The sequence below is a fragment of the Syngnathoides biaculeatus genome, chromosome 2 (genome assembly GCF_019802595.1).
Source record: "Syngnathoides biaculeatus isolate LvHL_M chromosome 2, ASM1980259v1, whole genome shotgun sequence".
In the NCBI taxonomy this organism is placed as follows: domain Eukaryota; kingdom Metazoa; phylum Chordata; class Actinopteri; order Syngnathiformes; family Syngnathidae; genus Syngnathoides; species Syngnathoides biaculeatus.
Window position 1 is genome coordinate 20,481,651 of NC_084641.1, and position 15,387 is coordinate 20,497,037.

General features: G+C 40.3%; 2 protein-coding genes across 8 annotated transcripts in view; one reads left to right on the forward strand and one right to left on the reverse strand.

The window, feature by feature from the left end:
- Positions 1-6,775, reverse strand: part of hdac6 (histone deacetylase 6) — a 27,374-nt gene extending 20,599 nt beyond the window's left edge. For 4 of the 6 annotated variants that reach the window (XM_061840204.1, XM_061840195.1, XM_061840166.1 and 1 more), the window contains exons 1-4: positions 5,918-6,058; positions 1,762-1,859; positions 1,449-1,577; positions 1,234-1,319 (exon numbers count right to left, since the gene is read on the reverse strand). In XM_061840204.1, coding sequence (XP_061696188.1) covers positions 1,234-1,319; positions 1,449-1,577; positions 1,762-1,848 — 302 coding nt within the window. In that variant the 5' untranslated portion in view covers positions 1,849-1,859; positions 5,918-6,058. Of the gene's footprint in view, positions 1-1,233; positions 1,320-1,448; positions 1,578-1,761; positions 1,860-2,578; positions 2,602-5,917; positions 6,059-6,750 lie in introns of those variants that run through there. The other 2 variants (XM_061840176.1, XM_061840186.1) reach the window with 2 other exon arrangements.
- Positions 5,995-15,344, forward strand: uxt (ubiquitously-expressed, prefoldin-like chaperone). Of its 2 annotated transcripts, XM_061840225.1 has the most exons (6): positions 6,000-6,165; positions 7,810-7,891; positions 7,980-8,047; positions 12,673-12,780; positions 12,959-13,022; positions 14,861-15,344. In XM_061840225.1, exons 1-6 carry the CDS (start codon positions 6,056-6,058, stop codon positions 14,921-14,923), a joined length of 495 nt encoding a protein of 164 aa, XP_061696209.1. In that variant the 5' UTR covers positions 6,000-6,055; the 3' UTR covers positions 14,924-15,344. The 2 variants fall into 2 exon arrangements, with proteins under 2 accessions (XP_061696219.1, XP_061696209.1); XM_061840235.1 differs by lacking the exons at positions 12,673-12,780; positions 12,959-13,022 and having other exon boundaries at positions 5,995-6,165.
- The last annotated feature ends 43 nt before the right edge of the window (positions 15,345-15,387 follow it).

Sequence of the window (15,387 nt, forward strand, 5' to 3'; positions counted from 1 at the left end):
AAATGTGAAGCCGACGCTTTACCAGCTGACTACCATGCCGCCTTCATATCTAAATGTTTGGAATTTGTGTCTAAATTTCCTCAATGTGTCAGAATCTTTTCACTTTGAGCGTAATTTAGTCATGTGACGTGCAGCCATAAATTGTAAAAGCAGTAAAAGAGTAAAGTAACTGTTGAGTAATTTCATTGTATTTTTAATAATACACTTCTTCAGTACATTTCCAGGCGCTCAAAGATGCTTTACAATTGATTTCAGTCACACCTCATGGTGGTAAGCCGCTTACCATTTACAGATGAAGCCAGAAGTTTACATACACTGCATGAAAACGTTTCTTTTTTTTGTCTCACTGTCTGAAGTCAAAATAACCCTCCCCTGTACGAGGTCAGTCAGGAACACCAAAATTATTTAATTTTATTAAATGGTACAATAGGTGGCACGGTGGGACAGCTGTAGAGCTTTGGCCTCACAGTTCTGAGGACCGGGGTCCAAATCTCGGGCCCGCCTGTGTGAAGTTCCCCATGCCTGTGTGGGTTTTCTCCGGGCAATCCCGTTTCCTCCCATATCCCAAAAACATGCATGCAAACATCCAGCACAAGGGCTGTTAATGGTTTAAAAAATTTGTTAACTTTTACGCACAATGTGAATTCAAGAAATATAAACTGCTGGTTGAATAAAAAAGGAAACTAATTAGTGGTTTTTAAGTGCAAGGTCTTGTTTTTTTGGTTTGTATTCATAATTGCTCTTTAACCAAACAAAAGCACAGTTTTTCCAAATCGATTGATATCATTTTCAGTAGGATACTTGAGTAGTACAACATTTGTTAGCTGGAGCCCTTACATTCCGAACTGCGTAGTATTATTTTTTTGTCTTGTTGTTTGTCTTGTTTCATGAATTCTTTGATTCAGGACACTGTGCAATTAAGCTGCAAAACAACTGCTCATTAAAATTAGAAAGTTGCTCCTTAAAAGAAGAAATTATTACCAAAACTGCTCCTCAAAAGAAAAAACTATTTTGAGCCTTGTGTGCGTGTGTCTGTGCATGTGCGTGTGTGTCGCTTAAGCGCTTTAGCACTACATCATCAACAAAGTACGACTCCTGTCACGGTGTTAGCCAGTCAGATGAACAGTAGGGTGGGTTATCGATTCATAGATACAAAGGTATTATAGGCAAGTCAAATCATAATTTTGGTATTGTGACAACACTACTGGACATAGTCATAGCAGATGAGCTTACTTGGAGTCCCACAGGTTCTGATGACGAGTGAAGGTCTCCGAATAGACCAAACCTGTCCCACTGGCAGACGACCTCCTGGACAGGTCCTATGAACGTGTACACACAGACGCACATAAGCACACTACCTAAATTGGATAACATAACGTGTAGCCCATTCCCCACTCTTGTCCACAGAGTGTAAAAGATTGTTCTGTGATGTGATTGGTTCTACTCACCAGCTTCTGCAGTTGGACCTGCAGCTCCTCGTCTCGCTCCTTGTGACTCTTCGACATTCTCCCTTTCTTCTTCACCTCTTGCAGGTTGGCAACTTTCTTTCTGTGTTTGTCTCGTTGATCCGTCCCTCCCTGCACACATGCACATATTTGAATACATGCGCCTGTTGTTTTCACAGAGCTAATAATAAAAACTTGTCAAACATTACCGAGATGAGTTATTAACAAACTCAATTTATGACAGTCAAGTTGATTTGCCAACCGCATTTTTCAAACTCTAGCAAACACTGAGCATAAAATGATTCATGTGAGCTACCTGAGGGGACAGACGAGGAGACCTCCTAACTGGCTTTAGTCCAAATGATGATGCCGATGATGGCGGGTGATCTGATTCAGATGACATCTCACACCCAACTGAAAACAACACACCACACATCCATAAAGTGCATCAGTCCTCAACAAATTGACTGAAAAGCTACACAGAAACAAAGTAAAACTGACCAATCCAGCAACTAATAACTACAGTATTACACTAGTTAATGAGTGGAGTGATTAAATCTTCTAACTGCTGTCATATTATTAGAAATCCCTTAATAATACTGCATGCAGTCAAGGATGACACAGTCGCTTTAACCCCACAAACAATAACAGAATGCACAATTATACAAGCGCTGCTATCAGCTTCAACTCACGCCCACAGCACTCCACACTCGCTTGAGCCAACATTTACAGTAAGTTTGATGCTCCTTTTCTTTTTCATCTTTGGTGATGTCAAAACCGCTAATCACAAGGCCCACCCGTAATAGCCCACACGAAGTGAGATATTACATTATTTTATGCCACGATATATACACATGGGCAACATTGTTGGAACCTCTCTGTTAATGAAGGAAAAGTCCACAGTAGTCACAGAAATGACTTGAATCTGATAAAAGCAGTAACAAATAAAAAATAATAAATAAAAACCAACATTGCTTTACAATTGTGGTTCAACAGAATTATTTAAAAAAATAATAATAATAAAACGGGGCTGGAGAAAAATGATGAAACCCTTAAACTTAATACGTTGTTGCACAACTCTCTGAGGCAATCACTGCAATCAAACGGTTTCTGGAACTTTCAGTGAGACTTACGCACTTCTCATAAGGGCTTTATGGGCCACCCTTAATTGAGCAAACCCACTTCAGTTGTCTCAGATTTGAAAAGTCCTTCCTCAAGGCGGCATGTTTCAGCTCCTTCTAAAGAATTTCAATAGGATTTACCAGTAGATCAGTGCTCATAGAAAGCCACTTCAGAATAGTCCATTGCTTTGCTCTTAATCATTCTTGAGTGTTTCTATCTGTGTTTTGGGTCATTATGCTGTTGCAAGATCCATTACCTGCAAGTAGACATAAAGCTTTTTGACACTGGGCAATACATTTCTTAAAAGTAAACCTTAATAATAGTCTTGGGATTTCATTCATTCATGGATTCTAGACACCCTGCGACAGACAGAAAAGTGTCGCCATGTTTCACAGTGGGGAGATTGTTCTTGTCCTGGTATGCTTCATTTTCACTCCGGTGACCATAGGGGTCATATATCTTATCAAAACCTTCCAGTTTAGTCTCATCTGTCTATTGGACAGACATTCTCCCAGAAGCTTAGTGGGTTGTCAACATGTAATTTGACTTATTCCCGTCTCGCTTTTTTCTGATTAATTGTCAACAGTCTTGTCCTCCATGGTCGTCTGCAATTAAGTTCATTTTTCCTGAAATGATGACAGATGATGTAATTTGACACTATGTAGCTTGACCCTGGAGTTCATCTTTAATTTCTTTGCAGGTTATTTTGGTCTTTTTTGTCACCATGTCGCCGCTAATATGACCCGTGTCTTCAATTTTCCTCCAGCGGGGATGTCCAAGGGGGTTGGGTGCAAGCTTATGAATCTTAAATGTCTGAATAATGTAGGTAACTGCAGTCACAGGAACATCAAGCTCCTTGCAGATCATTAGCCTTTACCTTTAACATGCTTATCTAGTGTATATTCTCTTCTCCTGAGACATCACTCTACTTTGCTTCCTCAGGACTGTTTAATGTGATATGTTGACAATGTTACCAAACAGCACAGTAATTACGAGTCGCCCTACAAATTTGAAGACGCCAGTGATTCTAATTAGAGAATTCACCCTATTTGAACAAGTCCCTATGATCGTATAATCTTCAATATTTTCCAGGGGTAGCATTATTTTTTGTCCATGCCTGTTTCATGAGGTTTTTTTGTTTTTTTTTATTAAAGAATTATTTTGAATCATGATTCAAAAGCAATGTCAGATTTGCATTTTTTTTTCATAGGGCTGAGGATTTCTGAAGCAATTAATCACTGTGAGACAATTGGACTAAAATGATTCACTGCTGTGAAGCATTGGACAGATGGACAAAGAGCTCAGAGGAGCACAGTGAACGACTGGTGAGCACATCTGACTTAGTTTTGAGGCCCCAGGATGAAATCTGGTCTCCCTGTGTGGAGTTTGGATGTTCTACCAGTGCCTGTGATGGTTTTCTCTGGGTACTCTGGTTTTTCTGTAGGTGCAAATATGTCAGAATCTTCTCACTTTGAGCATGATTTAGCCCTGGACTGGTCTGGTAGATAGATCAAGTTCTACCCCCACGTCAGCTGAGCTACTGCCAGCATGCCCACGACCCTTGTGAGGCCAAGTGATTAAAACAAAGGGCGGTTGTGAAAAGAGTTCCAAGTGTTGGGTTAACTGTAAACTGCATTAAAGAGAAGCGTAACAAAGCTTATTTCATACTTGTCACGTGTCTCACTGTTTACATAGATAAATGTTCCAAAGTGATTATATTACTATAACTATAATACTATATACTATAATAATCTCATGTGGTACCTACAGATTAGGAAGGTAAATTGGCGTTGTCTTTTTTTTAACGTTGTGGAACTTCATTGTCATTGCACAAGAGTGCAACAAAAATTGATGGACCTACAGTGCACAAACAAGATCCACAACAAAAAAAAAAAACAGACTAAAAACAGCAGAACCTGTGTTCTATAAAAATACACTAAAAACACACATTCACACAGTTAACCGCAGTCAATCAAGACAGTCCAAGGACAGTGTAAAAGTGCACAGTTGAGTTAAAAGATTAAAAATGACTGAACATTTATAATAAAATGCATTTTTTTCTGGGGGAAGGGTATTTGTGTGGTGTGAGAGCCTTTTTGTTTGCAGGGCGTGTTAAGGTGTTAAACTACAGGTTGTGGTAAACATGTTGGCATCCTGTTGAATCATGCTCTAAGGTTTCGCGGTGTGTGAAGTAATTTAGTTACAATAAAGTAATTCAACTGTAGTAAGTTAGTTCACATTATTTCTGTCATGCTGTAATGTTTGTTTGACGCATTAGAATACATAACTTGAACATCATGAATGGAATCTCACAGCACCCCAACAAAGATGTCACAAAATGTAGCTACACATCAATTACTGTACTTCCTGTCATCTAATCGAAGAGCATTTATTAATGTCTTTCACAATATCATTGGCATAAAGAGGAGAAAATATACAATATTTCTTGTAAATGGATATATATATTTTTTAGCTGTTAAGTAAAATTTTGAAGATTGTTCCTGGCAGACTAACGTGGCATGGCACACTGGTTCAGAACCACTCAGTATCCAGTCCACAATTACGATACTGTCTACACTAAATGATAAATTAATTTAAACAGATACAGTGCTTCATCTTGTGATCCGAAATATATATATATTTTTTAACTCGCTGATCTCGGCCCCAAAAACTATGATCGCGTAAAGCCTAGTACGTATTGGATTATGCCTTAGATTTAATCTAGCGACGCCTCTTGTTCTGATAAAGAGAAAACGGTCCTTGGCGTCCAAAACCCTACATTTCAGATGGATTTAGAATATTTCTGAACAAGGAAATTTGGGCCGAGTCGCAATTTAAAAAGTGTCATAAAATCTTTAATCCTGATGGAACTCTTACTCTGGTTTATTTTATTGGTGTATTAAACCCATAAACAATGATAGGCTCTACTTACTGTATTTTGATATACATACTGGTTTGAAATTTTTAGTAACATGATTCTGGAATGTCTATGTAAAGTGAACTCAATTTATTTACCCAACTGTAGTATCCAGAAATTATGTCGATTCGTGCCCGCTGTATGCTTAAATTGTCGCCACAAATTAGTATTACGTGGCTATAAATACAATTTTCTTCGCACGTCATTAATATTTTTTAAAACAATTTAACATCCCCTCACCCAGAATTCATGGCGCTAAATTCAAGAATAATATTAAATATTAAGATTAAAGTTATTTATTTGACGGGGTTAGCAAATTCGAGCAGTAGGCAGGTAATGTTAGCCCCGCTGTTAAGTGCAAATGTAAACATGGAGACCTTCATACAAGCATTCACGTAAATTTTCGTGAAAAAAATTACATGAACTGACTTACAGGAAATTCTTTGCGTTTTGTTTTTGCTCCGGAGCGCCTGCTGAACGTCGCATAAGAAAAACGTCACAACGCAGCTGCCTCGCCTTGCCCCGTGTCGTCATAAATTGACGTCCTCATACCCAAAAACAAGCACCAGCGATGGTATCTCCAGCAATGTCGGAAGCCAACATAAATTCTCATGGCGAAGCGGATTCCAAAGTGCTACAGTACGAACGGTTCATTGACGAAGTACTGAAGAAAGATTTACAGTAAGAGACGGTTTGCTGCGACAAATAAACATTATTACATGTATACAAAACGAGTTTTTGTAGTTATACTGTGGACACTCACTGACGCACACATACTGTACGTTTCATCATTGCAAAGATGACTGTATCTGACACCAACACGTTTCCCTGGCGTCTTTTTAATGACGGTGACGGAAAGCCCGGCTGCATTTTGGTTGTCTCTTCCTCGCGTAGACCGTTAACTTTTGTGTCCAAACGATGGTGGTGGCATTTCGGTGTACTGTCCCTTTTAAAGGGCACATCATGCATTTATTTACATCACCCACCCCCCATAAATAAATGAACAAATACATAACGTGCAACTAGATGTAATCCGACCTCTCCTCCGACACACACACACTAAAATCAAACGATCACTGAGATCACACTGCATCTTCACGTGCAGCCTTTTATCACCAAGTTGCCAAAGCAAACAGAAATTAATGAAGCAGCGTGCCAAATGTCATGGGCAAACACAGAACCTCTCTTCCCAACTTAGTCAAACATTATTTTGGGACATTTGTCAGAAGTGAATGTGTTGTGTACTAACACTGCAGCTCTGCTTACCTTTAGGGTTTGGCGTCACTGTCAAAGTGTTTCTATCCGTTTGGGACTTAGAGCCTATTCTTAGATCTCATTTGATCAGGAACTTGATGTGCGTTTGGAAATTATGGTATTCAGCACATTTAATTATTTGGAATGAATACTTTGAGGAGATTATGGATGAGGAAAATGAGAGACAAAGAAGAGTAGAGGAGCCAAGTGTAGTGGGCCAGGATGTGGCAATGATTAGTAAAGGGGATGTTTGAAAGGCATTAAAGAGGATGAAAAATGGAAAGGCAGTTGGTCCTGATGACATTCCTGTGGAGGTATGGAAGCATCTAGGAGAGGTGACTACTGAGTTATTAATCAGCTTCTTCAACATGTTTCTAGTGGGTGAGAAGATGCCCGAGGATTGCAGGACAAGTGTACTGGTGCCCATTTTTAAGAACAAGGGGGATGTGCAGAGCTCCATGAATTAGAAAGGAATAAAGTTGATGAGACACATAAAGACTTTATGAGAGATTAGTGGAAGCTAGACGCAAGACAGAAAGTATTTGCAAGCAACATTATGGTTTCATCCCTCGAGAGAGTACCACAGATGCATTATTTGCCTTTAAGATGCTCATGTAAAAGTACAGAGAAGGACAGAAGGAGCTACATTTTGTCTTTGTAGACCTAGAGAAAGAGTATAACAGAGTAACCAGAAAAGAACTGTGGGACTGCATGCGGAGGTCTCGAGTGGCAGAGATGTATGTTAGAATAATATAGGACATGTAAGAGGGCAGCAGAAAACTAGTGAGGTGTACTGTTTGTGTGACTGGATCACGAATCAGCTCTGAGCTGCTTTGAGTTTGCAGTTGTGATTAATGGGCGGACAGATGAGGTTAGACTGGAATCCCCTTGGACCGAGATGTTTACATATGAAATTGTGATCTGCAGTGAAAGCAGGGAGGATGTGTTTGTAGCAGGGAGGCTGTGTAAAGTGAACCACGTTGTAGGGAGGGAACACTTTATTTCTGTGGTTCTCAGACTTTTGACGCGAACTAGGAGCACCCCGTTTAACACCTATTTTGTGTTTTCCAGAAAGGTGATGGAGCAACGAGATGCCGTTTATGAGCAAATATCTCATTACTTGCAGCTGAAAAACACTTTGGAGGCGCTGCAGGTACGTACACACACACACACACACACACACACATATGCTCACACAAAATCACTGGTGACATACATGTGTGTTGTGTGTTTGCATACAGGAGACAGACTCTCACGACCTCAAGGCAGACGTTGACCTGGGCTGTAACTTTTACGTTCAGGCTAAAGTGTAAGCTCACATTCGCGAACATTCTAATGCTGCATTTAGTATCAATCGATGAATCTATCATGCCGTTAATTTGTAGTCCACCAACACAAAATGCTTCACAACGCAAACGGTAAACAACACAAATACAACCCTCCCACATCAGGCCGCTGTCTCTTAGTGCCTGCGAGACCAAACACTCGTGTGTAAAAGTAGTAACGGGAAAAAAGATAATTAAATGCAAGCCGTGGAACCAAGTCATTCCTTTGCAACTCTCAAATCAGTCTCAAGTCTTTGCCCTCTAGTCCCAAGTCGAAACAGTCAGGTATCAAGTCCAGTGAAGTCACAAGTGCTAAACGTAGAGTTTTGAGTCCTTTTGAATCATTTTAATAAAATAAAATTAGTAAAATAAAATAATTTTAATAACATAAAATAAAGTGTAATAGATATGTATATGTTTAATATGAAAGTATTACATACTACATTTATATATTAAATATATTTTAAAATCCACATTTATTAAAGCAAATTGGATCAGTCGTTTTTTTTTCGTGTGTGTGTGTGTGTGTGTGTGTGTCCTTTTCGGCTCTAAGATCAAGCAGAATGAAGAATCTGCTTCCCCTTTATGTCAGAACAGTTTGACCGCGTCACAGTGAAGGTTTTGAGTTTCCTCTGTGATTTATTAGAATTTTAATTGAAGTCTATTGAGGATCAGAGTCGAACAGAACAGATTTACTAGAGGGAGGAGAGAGAAAATCACAAAGCCCTAACTATAAACAAAATGAAAAAAGTAAATTATTACATATCTACAACAAAGAAATTAAAAATGGATGTTCCATGAGACTGTAGTGCTGTGCAGGAAGGACGGGACACGATAAGACAGGACAAGGACAGGAGAAAAAGCATGCAAGAAGAGGATCATGAACCCGGCTATACAACTGCAATGTGGTTGGACTGACTGAGTTGTAGGAGTCTATAAAATGAGAATATAATTGGGGGGAAAACAAGACACGAGTTATCTGTTACAATAAGTGAGTGTTCCCACGGCCAGTGAAAGAGTCTCAGGGGAGTGTGCCTACGGACACCTACAAGTGAATTCACACCGTTGTGCATGCAAAAACACTGACAGGAATGTCCTATAATTCCTGTGCCTGCAACGCGGAGGCTAAGGACTCCACCCAGTCAATCAAGGACAGGACACCCTAAAGCAACCCTGCAGACAGGAGTTGTCCTACACCAAGGGACCCAGGACAGTCCGCCGGCTACTCCATAGTAGCCCGACAACTGACCACCCAGCGGCACCCCTCTCCAACACCGCCCCACCTCCACCCCCAGGATAACAGGAAGCCCTCCACCACCTGCAGGGCCTGCAATGTGGCCAGCCCCAGCTCGAGCACAGAAGAATGTCCCATATTTGTTGGGAAAGAAGGGCGGATAAGAGCAAACTGATGAGAAACGATTAGCGTGGGAACCCAGGGAGCAGCCACAGGCCTTTTTTTTTTAATCTTCGCCATATCGCTAAGATATGGCGTTTCCTATCCAGACAGGGTTAAACACAGGTATCATAATTCACATATTTGTATTCGGCTCAATGATTGTAACATACTGCTTTCTGATCTTCCTGTGTATAGGACTAAAAGTTAGTACAGTGGTACCTCTATTTACGAAATTAATCAGTTCTGGAAGTTATTTCGTAACATGAAACTTTTGTAAGTAGAATCGCATTTTACATGTAACTAGCCTAATCCGTTCCAACCCCCCCCCCCCCCCATGCCTGATGGAGACCTCAAGTTTAGTTAGACGCCATTTGCACTCAAGTTTCCAACATGCTTGTTTGAGTTTTCTGGTTTCATCTATGAACCAAGGAGTAAATAGACTTGCACAGAGCTTCATTAAAATAATTTACGAGGTTATCAATAGGATCCACATATGAAGGAAATGAGGCAATTGTTGACGGTAATAGCTCAGCGAGTGCAGTAGTAGTTGAAGAACTCATATAATGGCTGCCAAGGCTTTGGTTGTGGTCAGAATGATGACAATGAGCCAAGACTTCAAGGGTATGTAGATAACCACAAGAAAGAATGGCAGTAATGTTGTGTATCACAAACCAAGAGGCTCAGATGTTTTAAAGTCGATGTTTAGGCTCGTGATAAGGTTAAAAATGGAGTCAGAGATGAGGGCGAAACCCCCACCTTTCTTATTAGGACACGCAACATGTGAGCTCAGCATGATTGGGAGAGGTACCTCATGAAGTGGGAGGAACTCATTTGGTTCTCACCAAATCTCCGAAAGACTAATCATATTATGATTGTCTTTGACAAGATAATTGACAAGCAAATTTTTTGCAGAAAGTGCTTAATATTCATAAAACTGCCTTTCATTAAAATGGGATGATCAGTGCTATTTCCCCCAGAATGCTCATATTAATTTTAATGAGATTGCATCATCTAGAGCCCGTATTAAAGATCGAGTTGCTGTGGGGACAACGAGAGATTAATACTGCAAGAATCAAGTAGTTATTTCTCAATTTGGTATCTGTAGTACGAACCGGTGAAGAGTGCTTACATTCATCACACAATACTTTACTAGCTTAGTAGAAAGCTTATATAACACTCTGGAATGTGTTTGTGAGTAGTGGATCAGAATGTGGTGTATCTATTTTTTGGACTATGTGTGCTCATAGAGTCCAGTATAACGCTGGTTAGCCTTAACCTGACAGAGTCCACATCCATTCTGTCATGCTCACTAATAACTTGTGACGTGCCCTGCTGTAGTGTGAACTTTCACAGAAAGCTCAAACAGTAATCTTTTTCTGTGAACAGAGATGCGCCAACCGATAGGGTGAAGGGGGTCCGACCTCATTAAGGTCGGAGTCCTCCAAAACTAAGGCCATTAATCTACAAACTGCAACCGTTCGCTACAATATCCAGCCAGACACCGTTTAAGCGAGAATAATCTGATCAATCTCTGGTCATTTCATCTTGCAGCAGAGACAATTATTTGATCCTGACACATTTTTGTAATCCCTGCTTGCTTCATCCTTGTACCTTTGAAGCTGACATGGATTACTCTATCCAGGTAGCTAGTGTTGTGAGCACCACGGTGGTGTTTAGGCCTCTGCGGGTCAGCACCCTGAGACTAACTTCAATATCGGGTGCTCTAGCCACAGAATAAAGCATTACAGTGGCCGAGTTTTTAAGCTTGATGTTACAAGTGATTGCGTCATCTATGACTAATGTGCTAATGTGCCTGAGCTAGTAGACTGAAAAGGAATTGGACTAACTTTTTTGTTTTGTTTTGTTTTGTTAAGGTGCCCTGTTCCACTGCAAGGCCTTGCAGAATGGTGGATCTGTGTGCCTTTAATTTGTTGGAACAATTTGTCCTGCAATCTGGGAATTTCAACTACTGCCTCTCCTTATTTTACATTTTTGTTATCCGCCGGAGGGAAAAGAGGTATACGGGAGAAACAGAGAGAGACTTGACAAGGGGAATAGGGTTGTGAACCACATCAGAACAACAGTTAGTCTAGATATTTGAGCACATGTCACGTTACAACATACAACATATCGTGTTCTTATTTGTGGATGTAGGGGACACTCGTTGAGGACATAAAATAACTAATCAAGAGAACAAGATGAGAGAGGACAGAAAAGGGGTGGGGGTTGAAAAGAATGAATGAATCTGTTGTGTGTCTGAACAAGGCACAAATTGCTCCCTGAGTTCCAAAAAAGATACCGTAGGTGACAGAGTCAGACAGAAAGCCTCTCAAGGAGAAGGGTGCAAGTTGTTCTCTGTATTTTACCCATCACCGTGAACATTCCCACTTGTTAGGGGAACATAATGGAGAAGGGGACAGCTGAAGCTTCTTCAGGGTATCAGTGTCTTGCTCAAGGACATTACACCCGTGAGTCTCTGGAATGATTTACCTGGGGTCTTGAACCTACAGTGAAGAAAATAAGTATTTGAACACCCTGCTAAATTGCAAGTTCTCCCACTTAGAAATCATGGAGGGGTCTGAAATTTTCATCGTGGGTCCATATCCACTGTGAGAGAGATAATGTAAAAGGAAAAATCCAGAAATCACAATGTATGATTTTTTTCTTTTTAACAATTTGTATGATACAGCTGAAAATAAGTATTTGAACACCTGAGAAAACCAATGTTAATATTTGGTACAGTAGCCTACGTTTGCAATTACAGAGGTCAAATGTTTCCTGTAGTTGTTCACCAGGTTTGCACACACTTCAGGAGGGATTTTGTCCCACTCCTCCACACAGATCTCTCTGTATCACACAAATAAATCATTAAAAAATCGTACATTGTGATTTCTGGATTTTTCTTTTTAGATCTCTATCTCTCTCTCTCACAGTGGACATGTACCTACGATGAAAATTTCAGACCCCTCCATGATTTCAAAGTGGGAGAACTTGCAGTATAGCAGGGTGTTCAAATACTTATTTTCTTCACTCTATGTCCCCCCCGATAATTGCTTTCTGGACATTTAAGATCTTTTTTTTTAGATTCTTGGACCCCTGTTTTGCCTCCCAGCTTCCCTGCACTTGGGTCCTCCACGTCTTTGTCTTGCCTTCCTCGTGTCCTGAAGCCCAAACTTTGACAGTTTTAATGACCGATTCTCCTCGTCCCCACAGAGAGGACTCATCCAGGATCTTCGTGTTGGTCGGCTTTGGATTCTTTGTAGAAATGGACCATGCTGAAGCTCTTAGCTTCATAGACAAGAAGACAGGTCAACTGACAGCGTAAGTGAAGACTCATCCATCTTAACAAGAAATAAGAGAGAGGACGTTGAGCTGACAAAAATCCAGTTTGACTTTTAAAGAACCATTTTATTGGCTAGGATTATCCATTCTTCCCAATGTGAGATGCTGCCAATGCTAATTGCTTGTATGTGTGCGTGCCCGTGTGTGTTTGTGTTAGCTTCACAGATCAGCTCACCAAAGACTGTGCCAAAATTAGGGCAAACATCCGCCTGGTGCTGGAGGTCAGTTTCATCATCATCCTGACACACAGACAAACAACATGAATAGCTTTTATAAGACCAAGTCGAGTAACTGGTTTGACTACTTGTACATGGACTATGGAGGATCTGTAAGCATTATTTTGTTCTAATGCTGGAACAGTTTTGATGTGCGACAGCATTCTTCACTGCTAAGTCTGTTGGAGACGACACAAAAATACGTCTTATAGCACGACCCCAAGATTTTTGTCCGATACCGTTAAACATTTCGATGGTGATCATAAACGAAGGTACGTGGAAAAATGAGAGACACTTGGCATAGAGGACCCATATTTAATGCCAAAGTCGATGTTTTCGCCGATAAGAAAGTGGACTGTTAGCCCGCTTCCGCTTGTCTTGGACAACTGTATCCACACATGTATCTGTTGAGTAACTCAGCGAGATTTATGCGGAAGAGTCTGAAAGTGTAGAAAAGTCTGGACACATACAAATACTTCGTTGCTGAATCTGTTCTCAATCAAGAATTGCCTCCCTCTCATGAGTTTGATCGCGTAACACATTTGGACACATTGAACGTGCATCCACTTCATCTGCGCGCACTGAATAATAAGCCACACCCACTCGATGTAGTCTTTTTTTTTTATTCCCCCCCCCCAATACATTATCCTGTATATCAATCATACCAGTACGCTGTGAAATTAAATATTCCCACATAAAGACTTTGTAAATGTTTATTTACATACCTTGTTTCTTAACAGGGACTGTATCATGGCAGTAAAACAGCTCAAACATAACAGAAAAGTCATTGGTTTTAATTCTATGGAAGTAAATATGTGCCACCAGGATTTGAATCTGAAATGTAAAGTGATCCGATTTTCAATATTTGTGTTTCAGTGTAACTTTTCAATGTTAACAATTTAACTTGCTACAATTCGCTGTCTAAAATTCACTGTGTCACCAGGCAGGGTTACTTCAGGTCAGAACCAAACACCCAGCCAATCCAGTTATGCTTTCTTAGTCACGTGACGTCACATACTAATAATACTGAATTGTAAACATTGAAAATTTACACTGAAATACAACTAGTGAAAATGTGACCACTTTACATTTCAAATTCAAATCCTGTTTTCTGTGGCATTTCAAATTCAAATCCTGGTGGCAAATATTTACTTCCATAGAATTCCCCCTCCTCCTGTTCACTGAAACCATTAAAGTCTTTGTCTTGAGTATCGGAGTTGAAGAGCCTCAGAATCCCTCCTTTGACGCACACCAAAGTTAAAGTCTTCTTCTTGGATATGCGCTGAAGGTAAAGTCTGCGCATGCACAGATCCAAGTGCATTATATGGAACTGCCATGATTTAACCATTTCACTCAAACAAGATTTTTTTGTACGTTTCAACATATAGCGACAAAACTTACTTGCTAGTGACATAAAAGGGTTACCTCATTACATACGGTGCAGGGTTCACAGCAATGGAAAAAGTAGCAGCTTGTAGTGTGGAAAATATGGTATATTCTTATCTCTGCTGTACACCGTATTGTATTTTTTTTTACCACAAAAACATTATGTGATTGTGACGTTAGAAGCCAATCACCACTAAGAGAAACTGGTGAGAATTAAGGTGAGAGTGGATATTTACAGATGCTCTTGGAAATGATCGATTGCCCATAATCAGAATGATGGACTCCCCTCTCACCCTATCACGATGATCACTAGATCCCCGATCACCAATCATTGTCCCTGTACATTGGTGATGGGGGTTCTCAGTGTAGTACATTAAAATTGGAGGACATCTTAGGGGCGTGGTGATAAGAGTTACGGGACAGTGTTAACGTTTGGTTACTGTCTTGTTGCCTTTCAGGGTCTGCGAGAACTTCAGGGCCTGGTGGACCTTCCAGAATGTAGCAGAAGAGAAGTCTTCTAGGCTTTGGTTTCTTTGGACACCTCATGAGGACGGGCATGGTCCAGTAGCACACGCTCAGGAGGATAAACTTGAACATTTTAGTTTTTCTTCTGTGGTGAGCAGATTTTGTGGATGATCATGGATGTAGACATGTCCTAGCAGACAGATGTCCTGCTTTGTCCATGCCTGTGGATTGAGTGTCACTTAATGAAGCAGCTTTGACATCCAAGGACTGATAATTGCCACTTTGACGCAATACTCAATCAATGCAGCATCAGAAAGGACTGGACAAACAATTGTTCAAATAAAGTCCTCGAAGGAACACATTTGCAGCTTGCTCACATGCACATTTCTCAAAATAAAAGCAACACACTGTGTGGAATTTTGGTGTTCATTTCATGCATTGATTGGTTGGGTTATTAAAATATATATTTTTAATCCATCCATTTTTCCGAGTCACTTATCCGCACAAGGGTCACAGTAGC